General features: G+C 51.6%; 1 protein-coding gene across 1 annotated transcript in view; it reads right to left on the reverse strand.

Annotated features, from left to right (window-relative positions):
- The window catches only part of ADAMTS10 (ADAM metallopeptidase with thrombospondin type 1 motif 10), an 82,169-nt gene that overhangs the window by 40,154 nt on the left and 30,780 nt on the right, over nt 1-11,235 (reverse strand). The window contains exons 7-10 of the mRNA XM_029912271.1: nt 10,406-10,449; nt 8,791-8,896; nt 4,397-4,543; nt 752-893 (exon numbers count right to left, since the gene is read on the reverse strand). Coding sequence (XP_029768131.1) covers nt 752-893; nt 4,397-4,543; nt 8,791-8,896; nt 10,406-10,449 — 439 coding nt within the window. The remainder of the gene's footprint in view (nt 1-751; nt 894-4,396; nt 4,544-8,790; nt 8,897-10,405; nt 10,450-11,235) is intronic.

The raw sequence follows: 11,235 nt of genomic DNA on the forward strand, positions 1-11,235 counted from the left end.
TTTGGTGCACAGGCCTTCAGCTGAAGTTCCAATCGGACGGGCTGTTCAGACCCAGCGCAGGTGGGGAACGGATCAGTTATGTCAGGCAGCACTTCAGGGACAGGCCTGGTGGCTGATACGGTTCACCTCCAGAGGAGTCTGGCCTTCCACAGCAGACATTCCCTGGCCTCAGCAGCTTCCCCCTGAGTTGACTGGCTGAGTGTGAAAGAGGCGGAGGAGCATTCCAGGGAAAGGCAATGGCTGGTTTAATGTCCCAAAGCTCTTTCACTGTTGGGACTGTCTCATCTGAGAGAGACTGATCCTCTGTGAAGTGTCTCTGTCCGTCTCCCCAGGAAAGAATTCCCACGGGAGGGGTTTCTCCTCCTAATTTGCGCGTGTGTGTGAGGGATTTCTCCAGCCAGCTCCCAATAACAACGACGAACATTACCAGTGTGAACAAACCCCGGCCATCACCCGCCAACTGCTCCAGCGAGGACTATGGTGCTCCCTAAGCAGTGGATGAATCGGGCGAGTGGTTTGCTTCCGCCAGAGCTGAGCGGATGGAAACCGAGCTCAGCTGAGCTCGCCCTTCGCAGATCTGACCTGGCCCCTTCCGCCCTTTCACAGCAAAGCTAACGGGGAAAGTGCTTTTGTTTCACGCAAGCCAGCAAAGCCTCGTGGGAGGTGGAAGAACGGCCCCGATGGCCCAAGCCCTTCGCGGCCCAGCCCTCCGCCCCCTCAGAACCGATAGTAAAGCAGGAAGGCTCTCTACCCCGTATTTACACTGGCGAGATTTAACTCCGTACTGGAAACGGCACTGCTCGTCCGCGTCATAGGCCTGTCCGGGAGCCACCGTTGGGTAGACGAAGTCTTGCTTGGGAGGAGCGTTGTTCAAACACAGTCCCATGCCTGAGCTGGAGAAGAAATAGAGAATCACAGATGGGAAACCTGTGCAGACAAATGGGGTTATAACCAGCCAGCGGAGAACGAGTGATGGGCTTGGAGGTGAGCCTGGGTTACCTCTCCAAACAGCTGGAGTCTGCACAACTGGGATGGAAACCTCAGTGGGACAGGCTTTGTCGAGGTCTCTCAGCACCTCCACCTCCAGACAGAGCCGGGAAGTGCAGAGGCTGCTGGGAAAATGACATGAAACAGGACAAATGAACCAAACTCGTCCGAACCTCATAAAAGGCTCCGTCTGAGTTTTCAGCAAGGACCCAAATACTACAGCGATGGCGGCAGTGGAGATACCAGAGACACAGGGACCTAGAACTTCAGACTGGTTCTCCTGCTACTCAGATTGGAGTTGGGGTCAACCTGCAAAGTCTGGATCTGAGTTTCAAGCTTTCCTTGAACTCTAGAGCCGTATGGTGCTGGGGTTTCAGGTCTACCCATTGTGAAGTCTGGGGCCCCCAGGCAGCAGGAAGAGGATAAGAGAAGGGAAGGGAGTGGGAAGGTTAGTCCTGTGACCAAAACACAAGGCCGGGGCTCAGGAGAACTGGATTCTGTCCCCAGCGACTTGCTGGCCGACCTTGGGAAAGTCATCTAGGGCAAGATTTTCAAACAAGTTGTCCTAAATTTAGGCAGCTGAATTTGGGCCTCTGAGTGTCTGAAGATGCTGAACGCACCCAGCCTCTATCGGCTGTGGCAGGATTTGAGTGCGTTCAGCTCCTCTGACAGGCCGCTTTCATTTAGGCACCGAAATATGGACTAAGTTTAGGCACTCAAGTTTGCAAGTGTCGGCTTTAATCTCTCTGGAGGGATTTTCAAAGGTATCCAGGGGAGTGAGGCAGCCAACTCCCTGGGACTTTCAGTGGGTGCCTAACTCCCATAGGCCCCTTTGAAAAGTCAGCCCTCTATCTGTAGGCTGGAGATAATTATACTGACCTACCTTACAGGGGCAATTTTGGGACTTACTTAATGTTGATAAAGTGCTCGGAGATCCGCCCTCTGTAAGGGCAAAGGACTATGGCTCTGATTCAGCAAAGCACTTATGCACGTCTTTAATTTTCGGTATATAAGTGTGGTTCTGTGGACTGCTGGGTTTGAAGCACTAGCCTATAGGCTTCGTGTCTTGTTGCCCACTCCTCTAAGCTACCCACTCGGACAGCTGGCCCTTTGGGTATCAGATCCGATGGACAATGCATGGCTGGAAGGAGCAGGTCTGAGCGCAGAGCTTCTGTGCTTCTAGAGCCCAGCATCACGTGCCTGGAGTTAGCTGGAGCTCTTCACGCAGGAGCCACATGGCACAAAAATGCAACAATGAACAATGGCTGGAACACTCCTGCTTTTCCCAGCTTGCCATGTGTGTGCCAGGCCGTCGTGGGGATGCCCAAGTTTTGCAAGAACTTTGCCTTTCCCTCCTGCACCACAGTCCCTCCTTGCTGCCATGTTCTTTTCTGAAATCAAGACTCCAGTCATCACGCCCATGGCCGCTGTGGCACAAGAGGACCATGCAGGTACGTGCATCTGAGTGGGGGTGGACGGAAGGGATGGCAAAGGGGACTAAAGTCAACTCTCCATCCCCGGCCAACCAGTTGAGACCCTTCAGGGCTCTGTGCCCACAATGGAAACCTCTCTGGTGAGACCACATTTCTCCAGCACTATCGAGGGAATGCTCTTTGCCATGTTGCATGTGCAGAGTTCGCTGCAGCCAAAGACGAGCTGCCAGAACTGGAATTTCATGGTAAAGCCTCAGGTCCCAGCCAAGGGAAGGAAAACTCACGCCCTCGGGGTCCCATCGGAAAGGTTTGTGTTTGTTACATTCTTTAAAAATTGCAACTGGAGGAGTCTTTGTTTTACCCCTTACTCTAGAGGGCTCTGATGCTTGGACCATTCTAAGACTAGACCAGTGGCTGATGACTCTAGTACATTGTTTGCTCCTATCCAGCTTCAGTTTAAAGTCAGCATCATCTTTCTAGCAGAGACAGGGGTCAACATCACACCAACAACCCCCATCACAACTGGTGCTAACCTGAGCCTCCTTGATAGGAAAGCTGAGGACTGCATGGCCACAGAAACGGAGGCTTCTTGTCCCTGGGAGTCCTGCTTGAGCAGGACTGCACTGCATTGCTAGGACAGGGTATGATTTTCAAAAGCACATCAGTGGCTTAGGAGCACATGTCCCATCGATATTCAGTGGGACTCAGGGGAGAGAAGTTCAAAATCACCGAAGGAACTTTGGTGCACAAATCTTGGTGACAATAACTAGGACTTGTGCACCTAAATCCCAAAAGGTGCTTTTGAAAATCTCTCCCGTGGCTCCTAAGTTGCTTAGCTCAGGGGAGGGCAAACTACGGGCGGGAGGCCGGATCTGGCCCATCAGGGCTTTCAATCCAGCCTGTGGAATTGCCAACCCCATGGCGCAGCGGGGCTAAGGCAGGCTCCCTGCCTGCCCTGGCCCCGCGCTGCTCCTGGAAGCGGCCGGCACCACGTCCGTGTAGCCCCTGGGGAGGAGGGGGCAGAGGGATCTGTGCATGGTCCTCACCTGCAGGCACCGCCCCCCGCAGCTCCCATTGGCCGGGAAGGGGGAACCGCGTCCAATGGGAGCTTCGGGAGTGGTACCCACAGGTGAGGGCAGTGCACGGCAGAGCCGCCTGCCCCACACCACCCCCAGGAGCCACTGCCGGACATGCTGACCACTTCCGGGAGCAGAGTGGGGCCAGGGCAGGCAGGCAGCCTGCCTTAGCCCCACTGCGTGCCACTGCCACCCTGGAACCGCTTGAGGTAAGTGGTGCTGGGCAGGAACCCTTCTTGCACCCCACACCCCAACCCCCTGCCCTGAGCCCCCAATCCCCTTGCCCTGAGCCCCTGCTGCACCCCACACTCCCTCCTGCATCCCAACCCCCTGCCCCATCCCTACATTCCTGGTCCTGCATGCAATTTCCCCACTCAGCTGTGGCCCTCGGGCCAAAAAGTTTGCCCACCCCTGCCTTAGCTACAGCTGAAAATCCCCTTCCACAGCGTATGGGGGGAAGCTGGTTGCGCTGCTGCCCATGCTGTGTGGATAAAGAGAGGAGCTGACTCTCCCGGGCACCTTTCCTCAACACGCAAACCCCTCTCTGCACTTCCTGGCTCAACCAAAATCCTTTGAAAGGTCTCAAAAAGCTGGTGGTTTGTTTGGGAAATTCCTGCAAGTTGGGAGGATCTATGGAAAGGTCTGGATGCTGCAGGGCCAGGTAAGTCGGGAGAGTTAGTGGCATTAGCAGAGGGTAAATGTACAGAGAGGAGGGGAAATGCATTGTTGGCTGGGAAAGGGCTGGATATTGGAAGCCAGAGAACAGAAGGCATATGGGGCAGGAGCATGTGGGGTAATTTATGAGGATGGGCAGGGGAAGCCAAGGGAATCGCTGTCAGAGGCTGGAGAAGTCTCTGCGCCTGGGGGAAAAGGGTGGGTGGGGCTGGCCAGGTTTCTTACTCCAGGAAGCTGGTGATATAATCTCGGCTGCAGGTCGACCATACAAAGGGGTTGGTCTTCATGGTGATGTGAGCCGCCATGAGCTTGGCCGTTTCCTGCCCGCGGGAGCCGCAGCCGTTGCCAACTCCATCATGGTTCATGCCGAACCTGGAAAAGGTCACAACAACAACGACAAAGACGCGAGCTGCGGTTACAAGCAGCTGACGTCCCTCCAGCGTGTCTGGGCACAGAGCCACATGCCGAGATGGCCAGTCTCCGCGGCTGGGGGAAGCCAGTAAGGGATGCTGGGCCGACGGAAGACGCCCTGGGAGATGGGGACTTTTGGGTGCAACCGGTTAGCTTTGCCTGCCCCTCCTGGGTACCCCCTCTTCTCCGGGCCTCCCACCGCTTCCAGTTTCTGATCCCTCCCTCAGGCAGGGGACTAGGAGTGGGAAAACATGGAAGAACTGGAGCGGGGAAGAACAGCGAGGATCTGACCACATGGCTGAGTGGGGAGACGGGGTTGGCGGCAGAGAAGATTTGGGGGGATGTAGGGAGCTGCGTCCTGGCATTCACTGGGAGATAGAGGAATCTCACTTGATCAAAGAGCGGGAGGGAGAGTGGGGATGGAGGTGGGACTCAGTCTGGGAGGAGGGAGATGGACCAGGGAGGAGTTTACTCAGCTCTAGTCTCTGAGTTCCATATCCTGTTAATTGTTTCAGGACCCTGTAGACCAGGGGTAGGCAACCTATGGCACACGTGCCAAAGGCGGCACGCAAGATGATTTTCAGTGGCACTCACACTGCCTGGGTCCTGGCCACTGGTCCGGGGGGCTCTGCATTTTAATTTAATTTTAAATGAAGCTTCTTAAAAATTTTAAAAACCTTATTTACTTTACATACAACAAAAGTTTAGTTCTATATTATAGACTTATAGAAAGAGACCTTCTAAAAATGTTAAAATGTATGACTGGCATGCGAAACCTTGAATAAATGAAGACTCGGCACACCACTTCTGAGAGGTTGCCGACCCCTGCTGTAGACTGTTCTCGTATCGTTTCTTTCCCCTGCTTCTTCAGCTTCACTAGCCTTACTTTCTATCCAATTTCGCTTATCTTTTTTGGCATTGTTTCTTTCCTGCTTTGTCAAGGAGGAACAAGAAAATAGATGGGTGGAACACTTTAAAGAAGTGCTAAACCAACCAGAACCAATGAGAAGACTGGAATTTAACAGTGATAAACCATTAGACCTAGATACAGATTTGTCTGAGGTAAAAATCAAAGAAGTAAAAAAAGCATTGGAGAAGCTGAAAAACAACAAGGCGCCTGGTTTGGACGGCATTCATCCTGAGATGCTTAAATATGGAGGCGAAGACACGGAACGAGTCATCTGTTCGCTGTGCAGCAAAATATGGACGGAGGAGAAAGTGCCGGAAGAATGGACCCTTGGTATCATAATTAAGTTACCAAAGAAAGGTGATCTAAACAATTGTTCAAATTGGAGGGGAGCAACACTTCTATCTGTCACAGGAAAAGTATTAGCAGTGGTCCACCTGAACAGAATGAAAGGAAAGATGGATACCATCCTACGTGAACAACAATCTGGATTTAGACAAGGGAGATCGTGCACAGACGCCATTTTCACCCTGAGACGGATTATTGAGAACACAATTGAATTTCAAGGCAGTCTTGCCATCGATTTTGTGGACTTTCAAAAGGCATCTGACAGTGTAAACAGAGAAACAATGTGGAAAATTGTGGAACAATATGGAATTACAACAAAATTAATTGACATTATGAAGGCATTCTACGCCAACTCAAAATGCTGCATTAATATGGAAAAGGGATTGATAGAACAAGGAGTAATGGTCTCAAGTTGCAGTGGGGGAGGTCTAGGTTGGATATTAGGAAACACTATTTCACTAGGAGGGTGGGGAAGCACTGGAATGGGTTCCCTAGGGAGGTGGTGGAATCTCCTTCCTTAGAGGTTTTTAAGGTCAGGCTTGACAAAGCCCTGGCTGGGATGATTTAGTTGGGGATTGGTCCTGCTTTGAGCAGGGGGTTGGACTAGATGACCTCCTGAGGTCCCTTCCAACCCTGATATTTTAGGATTCTATGATTAAGCCATTCAGCATCAAGACAGGTGTAAGGCAGGGGTGCATCCTGTCTCCTTTTTTGTTTATACTAGTCATCGAGTATGGATTAAAACAATGCAACAGTGATACATATGGCCTAAAATGGAACAATTCATAGCTATTTGATCTAGGCTTTGCTGATGACATCGCTCTTATCAATGAAGATGCCAACGGACTACAAAAATGTACAAATCAAGTAAAAGAAGTAACGGAGAAGATAGGTTTGAGATACAATGCAAAGAAATGTAAAGTCATGTTAATGGGGACTATAGGGACAGAAATCAAAATTGAAGAGGAGAAACTGGAGAAGGTGGACAATTTTACGTATCTTGGAAGTACCATCAGCCAAGAGGGTACTAGTTCCGAGGAAATAGTAAGGGTATGTCTACACTACCCACCGGATCGGCGGGCAGTGATCGATCCAGCGGGGGTCGATTTATCACGTCTAGTCTAATCGATCCCCGAGCACTCTCCCGTCGACTCCTGTTCTCCAGCGCTGCGAGAGGTGCAGGCAGAGTCAACAGGGGAGCGGCAGCAGTTGACTCACCACGGTGAAGACACCACGGTAAATTGATCTAAGTAGGTCGACTTCAGCTACGTTATTCACGTAGCTGAAGTTGCGTAATTTAGATCAATCTCTCCCCCCCCCCAGTGTAGACCAGGGCCAAGAAGATGAATCGGGAAGGCAAACTCTGCATTTGGAAGACTCAAAAACATCTCCCTCAAGACAAAACTGAACGTGTACAAAGCAATTGTTATCGCCATCACAACATATAGCAGTGAGACATGGCAACTTATCAAGAAAGAGACGCAAAAACTGGATGCATTTCATCACAGATGTCTGAGAAGAATATTGGGAATAACATAGAGAGAGAGGAAGACGAATGAAGAAGTCAGAAAAATGACTGGACAAGGCACCCTCTCACAAAATCTACAAAAGAAGACCTCAGTGGCTGGAACATGTGCTGAGAATGGAAAACAAACGCTTACCAAATACCGCCCTTGAATGGAAGCCAGAAAACGCAAGAAGAAAGAGGGGAAGACCACGAATAACATGGAAACGAACAGCTCTGAACGACATCAAGCACCTCAACATGAAATGGGAAGATTTGGAGAGAAGGGCAGTGGACAGGCAAGGATGGCAAATGTGGGTAGCCCGATGTGCAGCAAAGCACGGGATGGACTAAGGTCTGACTCTAAGGTAAAGTAAGTCTCTGAGTAATGAGTGCTAAGAGCCTGATCCGGCGAGGTCATCGCCTGCTGATGGCAACAGGAGTTGAGTTCCTACAGCATTTCACAGGATTGGACCCTTACTGACTAATATTCTCCCCTCCCCCGAATTAATGAGACTCACTCTGTACTGGGCTTATAACGCAGTATTATAGGAACATGGCATTTCCTCTGTTTGACCAGACCATTGGGCTGCCTACTCCAGTGTCCTGCTTCTAGCTTCAGAGGATAGTGTAATAATCCTGACCACCCACAATGCACCTCGACAACTGTGCATGAAAGCATGTGGGGCAAAACTTCCTTCCTGACCCATGGAGGTGGCAGCTGAAGACATGGAGCATGAGATTTGATTGCTCTTAGCTTAGCCTATATAACTACAGGATGCTATTCTTGTCATTCTTGATATGTGTCATTGCTGAGGCATATAGCTAGGCAGGATTAAAAATGAGGAGGTGCTTATTTGAATAAATGTATTCATTAAGATTAAATATTTCTACTGAGGAGCATGTGCATGTGAGGTAAATGGGTCCCACCGTGCAAGGTGCGGTACAAACATATAATAAACAACAGTCCCTATCCCAAAAGTTTACACAAGAGAAGATAAAGTGTCAAGGGGCTATTAGTGCTTAGGCTTCAGGACACCAGCGCATCACTAAGGTCAGGAAGGAATTTCCCTTCCCCATGATACATTGGTCCAGGTGCATTAGGCATCACAAGCCTTCTTAGGATGCACGGAGCATTGGCCCACTGCTGGAGACAGGTCAATGGACTAGGTGGAGCAATGGCCTGGTCCAGTATGAGCAAGAAGTGAGATCTTCAGTCTACATGGACTACTGGTATGATCTGCTTTGGCCCGGAGTGGGGACATTGGCCTATCTGTTCTGGTGGGATATTGAACTGGATGGACTGTTGGTCCCACCTCGCATGGCTATTCCAAGGTCTTTACACCGAAGATGATTCTCCAGTTGGCTACTGGTGAGAGCAGCCAAAAAAGGGGAGGTCTTTCCTGTGACGCGACTCCCCGGGGGAACGCTTCCGGGTGTGACACTCACGTGTGGCCGATCTCATGGGCAATGGTGAAGGCAGTGGCCAATCCGATATCCTCGTTGATGCTGCAGCTTCTCTCTCGCTCACACATTCCTCCCACCGGGGCCAGCCCTAGGAGAGGCAGCTGCGGTTGGTACGGGGCCGGTGAGGAGCATGGGTGGCGGGGGCGTAAGGCCACAAGCCACGTTTCAGGGTTAAACAGCGGGCTGTGGGCTTAATGTTAATTTGGCGTGTTAACCTGGCCCGGAGGGCCTGACTCTTCTCATTGACTTCAGTGGACGGTGCATCAGGCCCTAGAGCAGGAGGGGAAAGTGGTTTGCTGGGCTCTGGCACCCCTGTCTCCAGCGACTCCCAGGGCTGTCCACAAACTCGCTCTGCCGCGAGACGGCTGGCAACAGCGGGAGGGCTTGGAAACGCCAAGCGCCAATAAAACTCCACCAGGCTTCAGATCTGCTCCCCAGATTGTCTACACAGGGAGGAAGTGGCGCTGGTCACACCAAATGAGCCCAGTGGGGACAGAAAGGCCCATCCAAAGCCTGTCTGAATATTGGTCTATACAGGGCCGGAGCCACGGTCCTGCCGCTGCCCATTGGAAAGAGACAAAGCCCAGATCCTGGGCTTCCGCTCCGGGGGTTTGATTGGCACCCATCACCACTAGAATCAAACCTGTGTCCATCTGTGCTGCTCAGCACCTCGGAAATATCTCTGGGTTCCTCAGTCCCTCTGCACACACAACGCCCCAGGCTCAATGCCGGGCACCCTTCCACCCGCAGAGGCAGAAGCAAGGCAGCGGGGTGAGGGGGGGCCTTTGGTTATTTGTTAAGAGCATAGATTCCTACCGACAGGTGCCATACTGAGACAAGGTAACCCTCTATTTACCTACAGAGCAAGCTTCCCACCAATCTACCAGAACAGGACACAATCCCACGACGAGTGAGGAGCTTGTCCTCCACGGCCCATTCAGTTCTTGGCCTCCCGGCTGGACCACCTAGCCTCTAAGAAGTTGCTTTGAGATCCATCCCATCTATTTTACTTTGGGGGAGTATACTCAGCCCTCCCTTCCATGACCGCTCAGTTCAGACCAAACTTACGGAGACCCTGGGTATGGGCAGTACAAGAGGGCAGAGCCAGAGAGCACTGCGGGGTCTGTGTCCAGCAGCGGCAATAAAGAATTCCCTTTGTGTTCAGAGTCCTAGCTCTCTCCTCGGCAGCCAGGGAAACTGGGCTGCTGACCAGCCTTCAGAATGAGACCAGTTCTGAGTTACTGGGCTGGAACTGGACAAGGGATAGAACAGTGAAATGGTCCAAAGCCAGTCACCAGACCCTTGGCATTAGGTAGATTTTTTTTTAACACTTATTGAAGTAAGGAGGCAGTGTGGCCTAGACGATCAAGCATTGGACAGGGACTCAGGATACCAAGGTTCTGTTCCCAGCTCTATCACAGGCCTGCTGGGTGAGCTTAGGCAAGGCACTTTGCCGCTCTTTGCCTCAGTTTCCCTATCTGTAAAATGGAGCTACTGATCTCCTTTGTCAAGCATTTTGAGATCTACTGACGCAAAGCGCTAGATAAGAAGCGAAGAATTAGTTACAACAGAGTCTCTGAATTGGGCTCTTACCTACCTAAGGTGCCACATGGCTTGTTCTTGTAGATGCATATATCGTATCTGAAAGATAAGAAAGGAAAGAGATGAAATTAAACCAAAAAACTGTGCAGGCTGAAAAGATGGCAGCTTTCATTAGATCTCCATAGTTTCCTCCCAATGGAAAAAAAAAATCATGGTTTTCTGGCTAATTGCCAAAGCATCTTAGCCCCACGGGATTTTCCCCTAGGATAGGTGAGCACAGATCCTTTGGATATTTGCCGTCCGGCTGCTCTGAGCACCTGTATTATCACAGCCTGGGTCTCTGAAGGTTTGTCTACACTGCACCGCATGGTTGCGACTGGCCCGGGTCAGCTGACTCCAGTTCATGGGGCTCAGATGGCGCAGCTATAAAACTGCAGTGTAGACCCACTCCTCTCATGAGATCCCAGACTCCAGCCTGAGTCTAAGGGTCCACACTGCCCCGCAGCCCAAGCCCTGCAAACCCGTCAATTGACCCAGGCTCTGAGACTCGGCGCTGTGGTGTTATTTATGGCAGTGCAGACGTCCCCTGAGATGCCAGGAGATCTTGGGAACCGAGCAGCAGCAGGGCCCCTCCCGCTGGAAAATACTCTCCTGATCTCGTTTGATCAAGAAGAAAACGATGCCGAGATTGAAAGAAGGAAGCGAGCAGCAATTTGGATGGCCAGTCACAGCACCTGTTCTACTGACCTCACTCCAGCTGAACCACTTACTACCCATAGGGCCCTGCTCCCAGTGCTTAATTTGTGCCAGGGCTTGCCAGGGCTGAGCCCCGGCGCCCCCGGGCCTGGCCGTTCAGAGCCCCGGCGCCTCCGGGCCTGGCCGTTC

Source organism: Terrapene carolina, unplaced genomic scaffold (genome assembly GCF_002925995.2).
Source record: "Terrapene carolina triunguis isolate 2854851 unplaced genomic scaffold, T_m_triunguis-2.0 Scaffold194, whole genome shotgun sequence".
NCBI lineage: Eukaryota > Metazoa > Chordata > Testudines > Emydidae > Terrapene > Terrapene triunguis.